Source organism: Cetorhinus maximus, chromosome 26, assembly GCF_964194155.1.
Source record: "Cetorhinus maximus chromosome 26, sCetMax3.hap1.1, whole genome shotgun sequence".
In the NCBI taxonomy this organism is placed as follows: Eukaryota; Metazoa; Chordata; class Chondrichthyes; order Lamniformes; family Cetorhinidae; genus Cetorhinus; species Cetorhinus maximus.
Genome location: NC_135904.1, coordinates 19,590,583 through 19,609,713, shown reverse-complemented (window position 1 = coordinate 19,609,713; position 19,131 = coordinate 19,590,583). Strand labels below are relative to the sequence as shown.

Here is a 19,131-nt window from a genome sequence, read left to right as displayed (position 1 = left end):
GACAATCCTGCCATCCCAGGGATAAATCTGGTGAATCTCCATTGCACTCCCTCTACAGCAAGTATATCCTTCCTTAGATAAGGGGACCAAAACCATGCACTATACTCCAGGTGAGATCTCACCAAGGCTCTGTACAACTGCAGCAAGACATCCTTACTCCTGTACTCAGATCACTTTGCAGTGAAGGCCAACATACTATTTGCTCTCCAAATTGCTTGCTCCACCTGCATGCTAGCTTTTAGTGACTCATGAACAAGGACACACAGGTTCCCTTGGATGCCTGCACTTCCCAATCTCTCACCATTTAAGAAATGTTCTGCCTTTCTGTTTTTTTTCTACCAAAGTGAATAGCTTCACACTTATTCACATTATAATCCATCTGCCATGTTCTAGCCCATTCACTTATCCTGTCCAAGTCCTCTTGAAGCCACCTTGCATCCTCCCCACAACTTACATTCCCACCCAGTTTGGTGTCATCAGCAAATTTGGAAATATTACAATTGTCCCCACATCTAAACCATTTACATAGATTGCAAACAGCTGGGAACTTAGCATTGATCCTTGCGGTACACCACTAGTAACAGCCTGCCATCCTGAGAATGATCCGTTTCTTCATACTCTCTGCTTTCTGTCTGTTAACCAATTCTCAATCCATTCTAATATATTTCCCGCAATCCCATGTGCTCTAATTTTATTTGCTAACTTCCTTTGTGAGACCTTATCAAAAAATCAGAAAATCCAAATACACCACATCCACTGGTTCTCCTTTATCTATGCTACAAGTAAGATCCTCCAAAAATGCCAACAAGTTTGTCAAGGATGATTTTACTTTCATAAATCCATGTTGACTCTGCCCAATTTTACTATTCCTTTCTAAATGTCCAGTTATCACATCTTTTAATAATAGATTCTAATATTTTACTTGCTGCTGATGTTAAACTAACAGATCTGTAGTTCTCCATTCTCCCTCTTCCTCCCTTCTTAAACAATGGGGTTACATTTACTATTTTCCAGTCTGCAGGAACTTTTCCAGAATCTATAGAATTTTTCCACTAGTGATCCACGATCTCTCTAGCCACCTCCTTCAATACTCTGGGATGAAGCTTATCTGGTCCAGAGGATTTATCAACTTTCAACCCAGTTAACTTTTCAAGTACTACCTCTTTGCCAATACTAATTTCTTTTCGTTTCTCTATTTCACAAGTCCCTTGCTTACCTAGTATTTCTGGGAGATTTTCAGTGTCTTCTTCCATGAAGACAGATTCAAAGTAACTTTAGTTTGTCTGCCATTTCCTTGTTCTCCATTATGAATTCTCCCATCTCCACCTGTAATGGACCCACATTTGTTGTAGGTAATCTTTTCCTTTTCATATACTTAAAGAAGCTTTTACAGTCCATCTTTATGTTCCTCACTAGTTTGCATTCATATTCTTTTACCCCTTTCTTAATCAGTTTCTTGGTCCTCCTTTGCTGGGTTCTAAATTGCTCCCAATCCTCAGGCTTACCACTTTTTCTGGCATCCTTAGAAGCCACTTCCTTTGATCTAATGCAATTTTTAACTTATTTCGTTAACCACAGCTGACATACCTTACCCTTTGTGTGTTTGTGCCTTAGAGGAATGTATACCTGCTGTAGACTGTGTAGTATTTCTTTAAATACTAGCCATTGCCTGTGTACCTCCAAACCTTTTAATATATTTTCCCAATCCGCCATAGCCAACTTGCCCCTCATACCTTCTTAATTTCCTTTCTTCAGATTTAAGACCCTAGTTTCAGAATGAACCATATTGCATTCAAACTTAATGTGAAATTCTATCATATTATGGTCACTATTTCCCAAAGGCTCCTTTATTAATTAGCCCTTTCTAATTACACAACACTAAATCCAAAATAGCCCAATCCTCAACATGCCTTGGGCCTCGACTTGTGCCTTGTCGTTGGTGGAAAGGCTTTGCGTAGTCAGGAGGTGAGTTACTCTCTACGGAATACCCAGCCTTTGATCTGCTCTTGCAGCCACAGTATTTATGTGACTGGCCCAGTTAAGGTTACAGCCCTTGTTGTGATGTTGTTGGGTAGTGAATTCCAGAATATTCTCAACGGTGATGAGGGAACAGTAATATATAGATGCAAGCCAGGATTCTGGGTGGTACAGCTAAAACACTAGCATCTACCCAGCTACCTGGAAAATAGCCCAGGTATGCCCTGTAAACAAAAAGCAGGACAAATCCAAGCCGGCCAATTACCGCCCCATCAGTCGACTCTTGATCATCAGTAAAGTGATGGAAGGGGTCATCAACAGTGCTGTCAAGTGGCACTTGTTTAGCAATAACCAGTACACCACCACCTTCTTGAGGGCAATTAAGGACAAGCAATAAATGGTGGCCTAGCCAGCGATGCCCACATTCCATGAGTGAATAAAAAAAAAAATTAACGTCCCCCCCACCGCTGCAGCAGCGAGTTTGGAGGTAGGAGGGGCATTTAATCAAGCTGGGGGGTGCCGGGTGGGAACCCACCACCTTCCTGCCTCCACCTGGTTAAGTCCAGGGCAGGAAGGCAATTGATGCCCACTTAAGGGCCTCATCCCTCTGCTACGCGCAGAGTCTGAAAAGCAAATCCTTATTGGGTTTGCTTGGGTGGGGGGAGGAAACCCTCTTTCAAAGGCACTCAGTGTCTGATTGAGGGACCTGGCATTGGAAAAGGGGAGGCCTGCTGAAAGCCACCTTGCCTCTGAACCCCTTCCCTCCTCAACAACCCTGACCCTGTGTCCCCCATGCCACCCTCACTCACTCACCTTTGTCCTCGGGCCCCTTGTTGATCGTGGACCTTGGGCTGTTGCGTTGCCAGCAGCTGCCACTGCTCCTGGTGGCATTGACTACAATGGAGAGCTGCTGGCCTCTGATTGGCCAGCAGCTTTCGGGTGCGCGGGATTCCCTGCCGGAGTCCTTGATCCTAGGGAAGGCCCAAAGATGGCCACAATTTAGTGACCATTTCCAAGCGAAGACAATGCAGGGCTCAGTCTCTCTAGCCAGCAGGCAAGACCACCGTAGCCTGGATTGAATTTCGCTGTCTGTGCGACTTGGAGTGGAACTTGGCAGGGATGTTGTTCCTATGTTGATAGAAGTCCACAGAGGATAGCGGTGCTGTCAAAGTAACCTTGGCGAGTTGTTTTGGTGCATCATGTGGATTGTACATGCTGCAGCTCACAGTGCACCAGTAGTGGAGAGAGTGGATCCTGACCCCAGTGACAGGAGCACTGATTAAGTAAACTGCTCTATCCTGGATGATGTCAAATGTCTTGAGCACTGTTGTGACTGAACCCATCCAGGTGGAACAGGTAAGTGTTCCATTATACCATGACTTGGGCCTTGCAGATAGTGTAGAGCCTTTCAGGATTCAGGAGGCGAGCAGAGTACACAACCTCTGTCCTACCAACATGGATATTGTTGGTCCAATTCAGCTTCGAGTAACTTCAAAGGAAATACATCCAGCTCTTTTGATGCATATGGGTAGCCACTATTGTTCACAGATTGAATGGAATATGACTATTTCCGCACATCTGACTTGTGCAAAGTTCAAAAGTGAGCAGATATGATTAAGTAGCTGTTCTATCCAGAGACCCGGATTGATAATCCAAAGGATTTCAATTCAAACCTCACAGTTTGAAAATTTAAATTCAGTTTTAAAAAGCATGTACGCTTTTAAAATCTGCTGTTGGTAAAGTGAGTATGAAGCTATTGGATTGTCATAAAAACCCAACTAGTTCCTTATTGTCTTTAGTGTGTCCTTTATGTGGCTCACCAACATGGTTGACTCTTTAACTGCCTTTTGAAGAGGTGTGACCACCCAGTCAGTTGTAACAAACCCCAAGAAAAATAGAAGGCCCAGGGCAACTAGAGATGGGCAATAAATGCTGGCCTTGCCAGCAAGGCCCACATCCCAAGAATGAATAAAAAATTGCTAGCAAGATTATATATTGGTACAAAAATTTGGAGCAAGTACGGATTAATTAAACTCCTAATATATTGCTACAAGTTTATCACGTTGATATTTTTTCTTCCTTTGTTTTTATATTCTGATGTATCACACAGTATTCTGACAGAGGCCAGACCTCCAGGAGTGGCAGTCTCTTCCTATTGACAGGGAAATGTGCAAGAGTGACCCTGGATAACTCCCTTTTAGATTTTCCCTGTCCCTATGTTCAGGAGCACCCGGCCTTCACACTATGGCTTTACACATTGGCACAGCTCAGATCAAGAGCTGACCATGTGTGGGATTGAGTGTGGTGAACCTTCAGCCAGCCCATGGTCCATTGACGTTAGTGCATGTGCCAGTAAGGGACGATTGAGTAATCAAAGTCAAGGCCAAATGGCTCACCTTTAGCTATTGACCTAGTTTGTGATATTCAGGAGATGGTGTGTACAGTGCTCCATTTATTCACTTACTGTTAAAATGACTGATGTGCTTTTCCATTGTTCAGGAATTGTTAACAGTTTAGGATTTTTATTAAATTACAAACTATTGCTCCTTAACTCATACTTACTGCTCTGTTGTACTTATTCCCCTGAAGCAATATTGAAACTGTTGGCTTAACCAATCCAATAGCACTTTCAAATTAGCCTGGAAACAAAAGCAGAAAATAGTCAGCTGTTGGATCCTATTCTAATCCCAAAAATCAGTTACAATAACTGGGGGAGCGGGTTGAAACTAAATTTACACCAAGATTAATCTCATTCTTTAAAAACATTTAAAAGGAGAAAGGATTACGAATCATAGGTTTAACTTGAAAAATTCACATCATTCTGAGAATTATAGATACATTTAGTGTTGAATAATAAGAGCTAACAGAAAAAGTCTCTAACTCTGTGTTTCAGCACAATAAGCATGTTGTTGTGAGACCTTGGCTCAGATCCAACTCATGAGCAAAGAACAAAGTCAGAGCTCTCACCAGTGTTATAGTGACAGGTGCACTGAGTGGGGACAGTAGTTCAGTTCTGAAAACCCACTGTTTAAACCCAGATCAGCTTATGACATCAAGCTGGACCTGAAAAACCATGTTCCCAGGCAGTCTGAACCAAGTGACGTGTCACACCGGAACACCTTCCAAGGATACAGTTGAGGCAATTTCAGACAACGTTACGCAGAAACTTTGGGTGGAATCGCCTGTGCCCGCTGGTGCTGGACATGCTCAGCGGCAATGCTGAGAAGGCCAAAAATCGGGCTCATGACACGGTGAACCCCCCCCCCCCCTCCCACCTCCCCCGCCCCCCGCTGGATCATCCGGCCACGTCAGCGTGATTGTACGCCAACGTGTTCCATAACGTTGTTTAAAAGGCGTGCACTTGACGGGCTTCCCTTTGAGGGGAACCCGGAGGTGAGTGCACAGAAATGTTCTGGAGCGCTCACCAGGGACGCCGGTTGGACCTCGAGGTTGAGGCGCGTTGTGGGGAGCAAGGGCTGCCCTGCTGTTGAGGCCTGCGGTTCAGGTGCAACCACATTGATATGATTGGAGTCGGGCTTTTAGTTTATCTGCCCACTCAAGCAACGCAGAAGCATCAAAGAGCCACCAAGTGCTCCAGAGCTTTTCACCCCTCGGGCCCAGGCTGCAAACTAAAGAGCATTTTAGTGGACTGGAGAACAGTTGGATGACTGGGCACGTTGTACAGTCTCCTTGCAAAAGCTGGCCGTGGTGCAGTCACTGGCTCACAGCCCCTTGCAATGTCATCATCCCAGTTTGGACCAGTCTCCCTATGGTTCAAGCTAATAGTGCAGCCTTGCAGTGCGGGTTAGGAGAATGCCTGTGCCTGAGCTGAGAGCACAACATGCAGTTCAATGGGCAAAGCTGCTGTGAATCGGTCAGGTGGAGTGGGGCGGAGATGGGTGGGGTTTCGGACAGCCATGCAGCGCACTAATCTCTGGCCATCAAGTGGTGACCAGCACACTCTGGGATGCTTTAAGGGGCCTTCAGACTTAACCAAGAGAGGTTCTTAGTACATCCATACTAACCCACACAAGTCTCTCTTTCATCCTGCAGGAGGAGTACATCAGGATCATGGAGCCTGGTGAACTAGCTGTGTGCCTCGTGGCGTACAGAGAGCGAAGACAGCGGAGAAGAGAGCGACTGAGGTGCCTGGCTGGGCAGAGGGAGGAGCAGCACCCTCAGGAAGAAGGGGCAGCTGGGGCTTCCGCACATACCACCGAACTGGTCGGTCATCTCTGCCAGCTGCTGCAGGATTTGGTGCCATTGGACATGGAGGGCATCCACTGCCAATGGCTGTGAAAGTGACAGCGGCACTCAATTTCTACACCAGTGGCTCCTTTCAGGGTTCTACAGGTGACCTCTGTGGGATACCACAAGCCTCCACCCACAAATACATCCATGGGGTCAAGGATGCCATCTTCACGAGGGCACACAACTTTGTGCATTGCGCCCGGAACCAGGAGAGCCAGGATGCAAGAGCGATTGGATTTGCCCAGAACTCGGGTTTACCAACATGCAGGGTGCCATTGGCGGCACTCAGGTCTCCATCCCAACAAGTGGTCAGCTACGTCAACCACAAGGGCTTCCATTTGCTGAATGTGCAGCTGGTGTGCGACCACCACAAACGCATCCTGCAAGTCGGCGCACAATTTTCAGGGAGTGAGCACGACTCCTACATTCTCAGTGGGTCACGGCTCCCTGATGTCTTCCAGGGTCCACAGAGGCTGCAGGGATGGCTCCTTGGGGACAAGGGCTACCCGCAGAGAGTGTGGCTGATGGCACCTATGCGGTGGCCACACTGCAGTGGAGCGAAGGTATTACGAGGCTGGTGCTGGAACTCACAGCTTGGCACAGCAAACTATCAGGATGCTGAAAATGAGATTCCGTTGCCCGGACCGGTCTGCTGGAGCCCTGCAGTAGAGTGTGTCATGCATCATCGTCATCTGCATCCTGGTGTTGTAACGGCGATAGAGGCTGGCTGAGGAGGAGATGGAGGAGCTGGAGGTCTCCTCCGATGAGGAGGACATCGATGGGGTGAGGGTGAGGAGATTCTCGAAGGCGACGATGACAGTGATGCGGCCCTTGCACTGGCCAGATGAGACACGCGTGCTGGGGAAGCTTTCATAGCTGCTAGATTCATGGAGGATGATGATGACACGCAATGAGGAGACACCATAAGATCCTCACATTGCATCTGTGAATGTTTGACTCCAGTCTGGCTTATGGCAGTGCACATACCTTCTGTGATAATGCTCCTGTCATGGAGATGCAGTGGAGGCCCTAATAGTCGCTTGATTGTAGGAGGATGATGACAACATGCAGCGAGGACACTCTATAGATCTTCACATAGCCCCTGAGAATGTCTGACTTCTGTCTGACTGAGGGCAGTTTGCTTGTGCTCTGTGATCAGGATCATATCATAGACACTCAGCCATGAAACTTTAAAAGCACCTGATCCTTTGTCTGCCTTCAGGACCTGACCCCTTCAGGAGCACAGCATCACTGGTCACAAATGTTGACGAGATGGGGGGCCAGCCCCACCTCAAAGATGCTGAGAGCACACAGAGAGAATGACGGAACTCTGTGATGCCTGCCCACAACATTCTAGCAGCAATGACCAGCACCATCGAGGTTCAGGTATCAGGAATGTGTCCAGGGCATGTGAGGCAGGACCATCACTTTGGTCTGAAGGCTGCATAAAGCACAGGGAAGAGACCCTGGTCTGAGACACCTGCCTTTATCTTGTGCAGAAAGGTTTCACATCTGAGTGACAGGAACACTGCTCATCAGAACAAGGGGCCATAGACAGGGAGACATTCTTGGGAGTTTATTGACAATAGTGAACATTATGTACAAGTGATTAACCCCCATGCCCAGGCTGTGCAACTACAACTTCTTAGAGGTGTCAGCTGTGGCTCAGTTCATAGCACCCTCACCTTTGATTCAGAAGGTTGTGGGTTCATGTCCCACTCCCGGAAAAAAAAACCAAGAACTGTGAATGTACTCGAAAGAGTTACAGCCCTCATGCACAAAATGGGGATTGCTCTTTCTCTGGTGGCCGACTTGGCTGATCTTGTAGAGGTGTCAGCTGTGGCTCAGTTCATAGCACCCTCGCCTTTGAATCAGAGGGTTGTGGGTTCATGTCCCACTCCCGGAAACCAAGAACTGTGATTGTACTCGAAAGAGTTGAAATCTGTGACTGTTGATAACTGGAAAGAATTTCAGCACCACAAGGCAATATTACAGGTTCTAGCAGCTTTAAGGCTGCACTCCCTTTTTAGTTATTTAAAAAATCTTTTGCTACTATTTTGTTTGCACTTCAGTCCCACGCTCCTGATCTACGGACACCCGGTGCGGAAGGAGATCGGGAAGGAGGAGGACCTCCTCGTGAACCTGCTCCTGGGCCTGGCCAAGTTGGCCATCAACAGGTCCAGGCAGCGGGCGATCGACGGGGGAGTCCCGCCCGATTGTTTGTCCCTCTTCTGCGGCTACGTTCGCGGCCGGATGTCCCTGGAAAGGGAGCACGCGGTGTCTGCCGGCACCATCGAGACCTTCCGTGCCCGGTGGGCACCGCGGGGACTGGGGTGTTTTGTTGACCCCTTTAATCACATTTTGGTTTAATGTTTGTAAGTTTCCTTTAAACTTTGTCCTTGGTTTTACAGCTGACCTGAATTAGGGGCTGTGCTTAATTTCTCCCTTGTTATTGTTAATTTAGTTTATTGTTTTGACTCAAAAGAGTTACATCATCTTAAGTTTCCTAACCCTGCCGCTACGTCTTGGTGCTCCCCAAACATCTACAGCGGAGGTGGAGGCAGCCTACTGACTGCTACACCCTGTCTGTGATGATCTTGATGGGCGTCCTCTGGAGGGCTGAGACCTGGAGGGCCCTGGCCTGCTTTTGGGGACCTGCTGTGTGGCAGTGGACCCTCCTCGATCTGTGGAGCTGGAGCTGTTGAGGTCACAGGAAGAGGGGATTCGGATCGGCTGAACACTCCTGAAGTCACCTGAGTGGATGGCCCCGGGGTGTCCATCTACTGATCCTCCTCCCTAAGGGCCCCTGGCTGACTCCTTGAGGAGAAGGGGTAGCTGGAGTGAGATCGAGCTGCCCTGCACCCCTCTCATGTACACACTATTGGAGGCCAACTATGGCGTCAGCTATGGAGTTCTGGCTGTGCAGCAGTGCAGGAGTGACGTCCTGGACCAAGGTCTCCATGGCCACCATCCAACCAGTGTTGGCCTTGGTGCGTTGGCATGCCAGCACTATCACCTCAGCCTGAAGGCAGATGGGCTCCTCCATCGTGCCTTGCAATATGAGGAGTGCAGCGGACATCCCCTCCTGATGTTCCCGAGCTTGCTTTTGCAGCTGCATCAATTGTGACATGACCAAGTCCAGAGGCTCATCATCTGACTTGGACTTAGCAAATTTCTGGCCTCCAACAGGCCTCTGAGTGCCGGACGCCTAGGAAGTCCCTGCCGCCGCCTGCTGTGGATCAGAAAGTGTGATGTGCTCACCAGATTATGATCCTGAGGCTACTCTAAAGCTAGATCCCACCGAGGTGCTATCTTTGCGCCTGTGGAGGGTGTGGATGAGCACTGTGATGGAACTTCAAGGAGGGTGCCTCCAGATTCCTCTTCAGAAGTTTCTTTGGGGCTTGATTGGAGGCCCTGGGTTGTGGACTCCATTGGCTGTTTGGCAGGTGTGTCTGCGAAAGCAAGGAGAGATAATTAATGCATGGCAGTGGCCTGTGAAACAGGACACATCACTTACAGCATGGTTGTCTGATGGATGTTGCACTGCTGGATCCTCTTTTGGTAGAGCAGCGCCAACCTCACCATCAGCACAGGAACGGTTCAGATTGTCACCGGCCAGCTGGTTGGCCGTTTTCAAAGTCTATGAGGACTTGATTTCAGACATTCCTCCACCAGTAAGCAATCTCTCCCTCTTGTGTGCCAGCTTGTCCTGCATAAATAGAGATGGAGAGAGTGTAAACAGGAATCCTGCCAGGACAAGATAAGTATGCCTGGCATGTGTCGGTGTTGAGTAGTCCCATGGACAGGATGAGGACAATGAAGGCGTGTGTGAGAGAGTGAATGGTGATGTCCCTTGAACTGGCAGTGAGTGAGGGACCTGTGAATGTGTGATGGGTTTGTGAGTGTGTGAGTTGAGAGTGATGAGAAGAGTGACTTACCCTGGCAGTGCTCTTGCGGCACTGGGTGGCTGTCCTCTTTTGCAGGGTGTTGGCGCTGACCACCACTGCCACCGCCTCCCAAGCTGGTTTAGTGATGTGGCTGTCCATCCTGCGGCCAGAGCGGATTAGAGGACATCACAGCGAGCCTCCACTGTGTCCAAAAGGCACTCGAGGGATGCATCATTGAACCGGGGGGCTGCAACCTTTTTGCCTTTCGGGGCCATGTCTTCTTTGCAGCAGTCGTGAGCTGGAAGCACCAGGAGGTGTTCACGTGGGTGGACTTTAAATATGATGCTTGGCATGATGAAGCGGCGAGGTGATGGGGTGGCAGGTGAATGAGAGCCCACCATGGAAATGGCATGTTTTCTGGGAATGCATAATCAATGAGACGATACGGCATGAAAAGCTGCCATTGCGGCTGGCGGGTAAAATGTCATTTTACCCGCTCGCTACCGCGCTTAGTGCAAATCTGGGATGATTCCGCCTTTTGCTTTCAGTTTCCACGACTCCCTCATCGTCACATGGTCCATCTCCAACACTCCCCATTCCTTCCTTGGCTTCTGTATCTCCATTTTGGGGATTTGCTGCCAACCAATATTATTATATGCTCACAGACTCCCACAACTGCCTTCATTACACTTCCTCCCACACCGCTTCCTATAAGTTTTCTGTCCCATTCTCAGTTTCTCTGTCTCCATCTCATCTGTTCTGATGGTGGTATCATTCACAACGTTGCCTTCCTTTTCCCTCACCTGTGGATTTGCTTCCACTGTGGCTGACTGGCTCTTCAACTGTGTCCAACCCATTTTCTGAACTTCTGCCTTCACCCCTTCCCATCCTTTCCAGGGTCATGGTAGGATACCCCTTGCCCTCAACTTTTCCCCACCAGTTTCCGCAATCCAAGTCACACCCCATCCTGACTTGGAAGCATATCACCGTCCTTTCATTGTTGCTGGGTTAAAATCCTGGAACTCCCTGCCTAATAGGTACTTTGGTCTCACAACAACATGCTTACTATACTAAAACACAGTTTTTAAAAAAATTCATTCACGGGATGTGGGCTTCGCTGGCTGGGCCAGCATTTATTGCCCATCCCTAGTTGCCCTTGAGAAGGTGGTGGTGAGCTGCCTTCTTGAACCACTGCAGGCCATGTCATGTAGGTACACCCACAGTGCTGTTAGGGAGGGAATATCCAGGATTTTGACCCATCGAAAGTGAAGGAACGGTGATATATTTCCAAGTCAGGGTGATGTGTGACTTGGAGGGGAACTTCTAGGCGGTGGTGTTCCCATGCATCTGCTGCCCTTGTCCTTCTAGATGGTGGTGGTCGTGGGTTTGGAAAGTGCTATCTAAGGAGCCCTGGTGAATTCCTGCAGTGCGTCTTGTAGATGGTACACACTGCTGCTACTGTGCGATGGTGGTGGAGGGAGTGAATGTTTGTGGATGTGGTGCCAATCAAGTGGGCTTTTTCTGTTAGCTATTACATACCCTATTATTCAACACTAAAAATGTAAACATATCTATAATTTTCAAAAGGATGTGAAATTTTCAAGTTAAACCTTTGATTCATAATCTTTTCTCCTTTTAAATATTTTTAAAGAATGAGATGAATCTTGGTAAAATTTAGTTTTAATACCCCCTTTCTTGTTGTAACTGACTTTTGTGATTGGAATAGAATCTATTAGATGACAATCTAACCATGGACTGCAGTGGTTCAAGAAGGTGCCTCACCATTATCTTTGCAAGGGCAACTCAGGATGGGCAATGAATGCTGGCCTAGTTTCCAAGCAATGCACACATCTTGTGAAGAAATAAAAAAAAGACTTAAAAGGTAAATGGGAGCAGACAGAGTGGGGGGAAACTTTTTTCAGCCTTTAAAAGTGCTGTAAATATTCAAAGTGGGAATTTAAATCTTTCTAAAAGCAAAAAGAAAGGCAAAACGCAATATCTGGCACAATCAATGTGGAGGCAGGAAACGGGCTGTGGACAAGCAATTCAGCAGCGGAGCATTTGTAACCCTGTTGGATGGCTGGTGAAGTAAAGGTGCTGCTGCAGCTTGCGATGGATGAAAGGAAGATTGTCCTGTTTGAGGCCACAATCAGATCAGCCATGATCTTATTCAATGGCAGAGCAGGCTTGAGGGGCTGAAGAGCCTACTCCTGCTCCTAATTCACATGTTGCCCTTTGCAACCATCTTTCCCAGAATAGCAAAGCACAGGACGCCAGCCAGATGCTGGAGGAGAAGCCTGGCAACCATGACTGCCACTCGCAGTGCTGAGCCAATGGTGTAGGTGAGCTGCAGGTGTTTTTGCTGCAGGTGTTTTTGCTGCAGGTGTTTTTGCAGCAGGTGTTTTTGCTGCAGGTGTTTTTGCAGCAGGTGTTTTTGCTGCAGGTGTTTTTGCTGCAGACACCAGTTCCAACAATGGCTCCTTGTTGACTTGGGGTCTATGCAACTGGTCTCTCATGGTCATTGCCAGGTAGGTGTGACAGAGCTTTGGACATGGTGGATGACACCTCACTTTGTGTAGAACACTTCTGTGACTTCTTCAGCAACAATAAACAATGCTTGTTCCTGCTCATCCCTTTGTTGCAACTTGTTGTCCTTCTCCAGATGGTCTATTGTTGTACCCCATTGGATGGTGAAGTTGTGGAGAATGCAGCAGTGCATGATGATCATGGACACTTTGTAAAATGTCCCATGATATGTCTAGGAAACTGAAACTTTGTTTTAAAATGTCTAATGCATGTTTATAATGACTTGACAAGGCTGCCTGACCAGCTTGTGCTGTGTTCATCAGATGTGGGCAACAGTTATAAAATGGAAAGGGTGTTTAGTGGAATGTCGGATGAAGGGGAAGCAAGAGGTGAGAAGGAGGATTAGGTATGAAGATACCATTATCTTAGTTTCAGCCCCAGCACTAGCTATGACCTCAGCAATGTCCATTCCAATAATGGCCACTGTCTCCTTCACTGGGATTAGGATATGCAGTTGCGCTTCTCCCCCTCCAGTTAGCTCCTGCTGCCTCCTTGCCCTGCAAGAAGGAGAGTGAAGTGTATCAGTGAGTGCTGTGCAATCTGTTTGGATGATCAGGCTGTCGTGATTAAGTAGCTGGCAGTGTGTACAAGCTGTGAAATGTGGGTGTAAGGCTTGCAGCAGTGCTGTGTTTGAGGGTATGATGGAACCATCAGGTGCAAGTTCTGACTGATCGATTGTTTCTAACGGCGGGATTTTCCACACCCGCCCGCCGCCGGGACCTTGCAGTCCGGCCGCAAGTCAATGGACTTCTGGCCGGGGCGTCGCCTCACCCAGGGCGGGTCCTGCCCGCAACGGGGCCGGAAAATCCCGGCCTAAGTGAGTGATCGGGGACCGGTGACTTGAGCAGTATCTGAGGCTAGTACTGCAGTTGGTAAGATATGGAATTTGAAGATATGTATCCACGTGATATCCCAGACAGCAGCGTCTGGTATTAATGGCTTCTGGTGGTGGCCAACGTACACCATCCCCAAACCCATTTTCAGAGCCAACTGAATTTAGTTCCCATAGGGCTATTGATAGCCAGGGCTGAAAAGGGCGATAGAGTCTCCAAGGAGCCACACTTCCATATTCCCTCGTGGGACAAATAACTGGTTCATGGTGGTTTGGCTTTTACAATAAAAGAATCACACGGCTGCTTGGGAAGAAAGCATTTACCTGCATGATCCTGTGCTGATGGTCACAGATGAGCATTGATAGCTCTTGCACTTAATGAAAGTACAGGTTGGAATGAGCTTGGGGCATAAAGATTTAAAGCAGAAGTGACCTTGAGAAGCACTGTCAGTGCTGTGTATATGGTGGTGTTTGGCTCAAGGTCAGATTGCAGCATGTGACACCACTCTTATTACTGTCTCCCTGGTGAATCTTAGTCTCGAGTTCCCTTCAAACAAAGTTCATTTGCCTATGTGGGGAATTAGAGGGTGATGATTGTGCAATCTTCTCCTCCAGTGAAACCACATCTGTTTTTATTGCTCTTTTTCTTCCTTGCAAAATAAAAGGGATTACCATAGAGATCCTTATGGTCAAAAATAGATACTTAAAAAAAATTGTTTATTCTTTCACAAGATGTGAGCATCGCTGGCTAGGCCAGCATTTGTCATCCACCCCTAATTGCCCTTGACTGTCTTGAACCGCTGCAGTCCATGTGGTGTAGGTACACCTGTAGTGCTGTTAGGAAGGGAGTTCCAGGATTTTGACCCTGCGACAGTGAGGGAACGGCGATATATTTCCAAGTCAGGATGGTGTATGGTTTGGAGGGGAACTTGCAGGTAGTGGTGTTCCCATGCATTTGCTGCCCTTGTCCTTCTGGGTGGTAGAGGTCATGGATTTGGAAGGTGCTGTCAAAGGAGCCTTGGTGAGTTGCTGCAGTGCATCTTGTAGATGGTACACACTGCTGTCACTGTGCATGATTGGTGAAGGGAATGAATGTTTAAAGTGGTGGGTGGGGTGCCAATCGGATGGGCTGCTTTGTCCTGGATGGTGTCAAGCCTCTTGAATGTTGTTGGAGCTGCACTCATCCAAGCAAATGGGGAGTATTCCATCACACTCTTGACTTGTGCCTTGTAGATGATGGACAAGCTTTGGAGAGTCAGGAGGTGAGTTACTCACCACAGAATTCCCAGCCTCTGATCTCCTCTGGTAGCCACAGTATTTATATGGTTGGTGTCATGATAATAGTTGATTGTGGTAGTGGACTCCAGTATTAGATGCTATATGGTATTCTGTACTATATTCTGTAACCTGACCTGGGAATTGAAGATCAGATAGCACATGTTTAAGCCTGTCTTGATAGAATTCAGTTACTGAAGATATGTGTTTATGTTAGGAAAATGTGTTACCAATAAAATTAGCTCAGCTATAATATCGACAGCCTGTGTGCAGCATTGAAAAAAAAACATAACAGTTGGTTTCATTAAATTTTTGGTCAATGGTAAGTCCTAGGGTACAGTGTTGATAGTATGGGTTTCAGTGATGGTGATGCCATTGAATGTCAAGGGGAGATGGTTAGATTCTCTCTTGTTTGAGATGGTCATTGCCTGGCACTTGTGTGGTGCGAATTTTACTTGCCACTTATCAGCCCAGTACAAGCAATTTAAAAACTGCACTACCAGAATACTCGGCATAGATTATTTTGAAGTTCAGCCAAATCAACACTTGAAAAACGCCAGATTCAATTGAAATATAGGCTAAAAAACATTAAAACGATCTACAATGTGTATCTTTAAATGTTTTCAACACAGAAAACAGTAATACTGCTTTCCCAAAGTCCAATCTGGGAAGTGATTTAGGCTGCCATATGATGTCATTCATCAGCCCATTATGATATTACAGTAAAACTATCTCCTGTTTTCAGTGAGAGTTGTTGCCTGCACCAAGTCCTGCATGAACCAGCAAAGTGCATGATGGTTAGAGATGTGTATGTGCAATTTCTATCCCTCTGCTTCTGGTCCATTATGATCAGCTTGTTCTCATACATGTGGGAACCCCAGTCTAGAGGACCTCAGAAGTGAAAAAAGAAACATTGATGGAAGTAAAATATTTTGATTTTTTATCGCCCCTTTTATGTCCTCTGAACATGACGAAATGTTTCACACCACCAGATTCTTTTTACGTGAAGTCACTGTTTTATAGACAGACCTGACACACACACATTGCACAAGGTGGGATTCCATGAAAAATGCAATATGGTGAATTACCAGTTAGTCTGCTTCTGTAATATTGGTTAAATGGTGAATGTTGGTCAGGCCGCAAGAGAACTCCCGGCCCTCGTCCTCAAAAGTGGGGGTGAAATTACTTCTGGTGTTTAGTGTGAAATGGGTGACAGTGGATCGGAATCCTGTTTTACACCACCCCTGAGTTACTTATCCATGGAACATCGAGCGTGGTGTAATAAAAGATAGCAGTTTTGCACCTCCCATTTCCCACCAGTTCTGAAAGACCAATCTCATGCCCTGTACCTTGAAACCTTTTAGGTTCACCTAAGCAAGCAGATGAGGCAATTTGCTTTAACATCTCAGCTGAAAGGCAGCACTTCCACCAATGTAGCAATCCCGCAATACTGTGCACTAAAGTGGGCAGATGATTACCTGAATGATGTTCCTAAATCCTGGAGTCAGGGTTGAACACACACCATTCTGACTCAGAGGTGAGAGTGCAACCCACAGCAACAAATTGACACTGGAATCTGGACGACTATTAATGTTGAACATCACAAAGCATAAATGTTTAAGGCAGTATCCTCAGACGCACATTAGTTTGTATTGTCTTGTTCTTCATCGTAACTGGACCAAAACAATTATCTTGGATCTACACTAGATGCTGCAGGAACAAAGTCGGGCACGAGATAATGCAAGCCGTGGAACCAGTGCTGTGATGAAAAGTCTTGAACTCCGTCATCTCAATGGCATTGGGGAGCTTCGGGGCAGGGTGGCAAGGTAAGAGTAGCAAAACAGGTTCCCTGACTTATCATGTCTAACTGCTTTCAGCAAACTATGTACTGATATATTGTGTAATCAATCAACTAATGCTGCTGTCTTTTGTGAAGAGGAATGTGCTGGGTGTATCTGTGTGATGTTTTACGTTCCTTAGAATCCTACCAAATATCACAAACTAATTACAACTGAGGCTCAGAACTCAAGTCGTTTTGACCAGAAATTATTTTGTTAACAAATCTTCGCTTCCTATTTCACTGCTGATTTATCAAAACGTTCAAGACAAAATATAAGAAAAACGCAGAGCAACAAGTTAATTTTGAGTAATAGTCTCATTTTTTAATCCCTTTTGGTTTTCTCCCTCCACTTGGGAGGGCAGGTGGTCAACTCACTCCTGGACCCTACACTGGTCTGAGTCAGCGTCACTCACTGACCAATCCAACGGTTTGTGTTGGGCAGGTGATTGCTCACTGACTCAACATGGGAGTGAAGTTTTAAGCAGGTAACTGCTCTCTGGCTTTTGACACATGCTGCTAAAGCTGATGGCTAATATATGGAGGACTGCACAGCTTCTTGGGCCTTTGACTTTCAAACAAAGGTGTCTGACTTCAGCTTAGAGATTCTATTACTGGGACAGCCGAGAGCAGGAAATCACAATATCAGAAACTAGTCATAAACACATGTTGGTATGCTATTATTTTACCAAGATATTATTTTTAGTTACAATCTCTACCATATTTTGGGGGAAATTGGCTGTGCACCAAAGCTCTTCAGTTTCATCTGCTCCTTCTATGACAAAATGCATTGCACTGTACAGTTTTGTGGCTCCACTTCCAGCAGTTTCAGAGTGAAGAATGGAGTAGGACACAGGACTGCGTCCTAGCCCCCACTCTGTTTGGCATCTTCCTCCCCATGCTGCTGACCTTTGCCTTCCCTGCAGATATGGAAGGAGTCCAGTCGCACACTAGGTCAGACAGCAAGGTCTACAATCTATTGAGACTGAAAGCAAAGATAAAATCACATTGCGACCTGATCAGGGAACTCCTCTATGCTGATGATGCTGTGCTAATTGCTCACAAGAAACTCAACTACAACGACTCACGGACTGTCTCTCTCATGCCTGAAACTTGTTCTCCCTGACTATAAACGTCAAGAAAACTGTGGTCAAGGGACAAGATATGCATCTCCATCCCTGATCACACTAAATAACACCCCGCTGAAAGCAGTTAGCAAATTCTGCTACCTCTGGTCCACAGTGACAGACAATCTGTCCTTTGATGTAGACCTCAATATACGCATAGGGAAAGCAGCTATCACATTTGGTCAACTCATGATTACGCACACATGGGATAACACCAAGCTGACCCTTAGGACCAAGCTGATGGTTTATACGGTCTGTGTTCTCAGCACCTTGCTCTCTGGCTGTGAAACATGGACGACTTGCAGCTCTCAAGAAAAGAAGCTCAACAATTTCCATCTTTGCTCTCTGCAGTGCATTATGGGTGTATCCTGGCAGGACAAAACCATGAATGCGGCAGTCGTGTATTAGGCAGAGCTCCCAAGTGTGCCGGCACCAATCAAACAGACGGCTTTGTTGACTCAGGCAAGTCCACAGAATGGAAGACGGTCGCTTACCCAAGGACTTTCTGTATGGTACGGCAGCTAGATACTGCAGCGGCTCAAGAAGGCAGCTCACCACCACCTTCTTAAGGGAAATTAGGGATGGGCAATAAATGCTGGCCTAGCCAGCAATGCCCACATCCTGTAAACAATTTAAAAAAAGACCGTGTGGCTCCCCAAGCTCCACTCCAGAGATGCTTGCAAGCTTGACATAAAAGCCTTAAGCATTGATTATCGCACCTGGGAGTCACTAGCTGACAACAGAGGAAAACGGCAACCTCGTGTGGTCTGGCATGCACCACCACGATGAGACAGTGGCTACAGCGACTTGGCAACAGGTGCCAACGTCGATAACAACAACCCACAGTGATACTTGGAAGCTTCATGTGTGGCACTCCTGCCTCTCAAGGATTGGCCTCTTCAGGCATCAGCAAAGGTGCATCACATGAAGATTGTTTGCTGCATCATGCTTCATGGATGGAAGGATGCCAGTGACATTTGTAATTACTGACTTTAATATGCTTAGCGCTTTGGAAAGATCAAATGTTTAAAAAAAAACTAAAGAGTTGGTTTTATTATTTTGTATTAGATTTAAATTATTGTTATGACAGTAACGATTAGAGACATATTTAGGTTGTGGTTCTTTTGTTGACGAGGAACTGTATTGAACTAGTCCAAACTTGTTCTACTTACTTAGAGCCCTATTGGCTATCGGAGGGTGAAAACTTTCATCCTGGCCAGATCGCCAAGGTTAAAGCAGAACAAACTGACCTATATCTAACTTTCTTGTGTACGCGCTGGAAGAATTGTGCCTGCTGCCAGCGTCTTGTGGAAAATCACAGGAGCACTGGAGGCAGGTGAGGCTCCACACAGCCATCAT

General features: G+C 46.7%; 1 protein-coding gene across 1 annotated transcript in view; it reads left to right on the top strand.

Annotated features, from left to right (window-relative positions):
- Nucleotides 1-19,131, top strand: part of LOC144668176 (protein FAM81A-like) — a 52,118-nt gene that overhangs the window by 20,508 nt on the left and 12,479 nt on the right. The window contains exon 4 of the mRNA XM_078529925.1: nucleotides 16,516-16,634. Coding sequence (XP_078386051.1) covers nucleotides 16,516-16,634 — 119 coding nt within the window. The remainder of the gene's footprint in view (nucleotides 1-16,515; nucleotides 16,635-19,131) is intronic.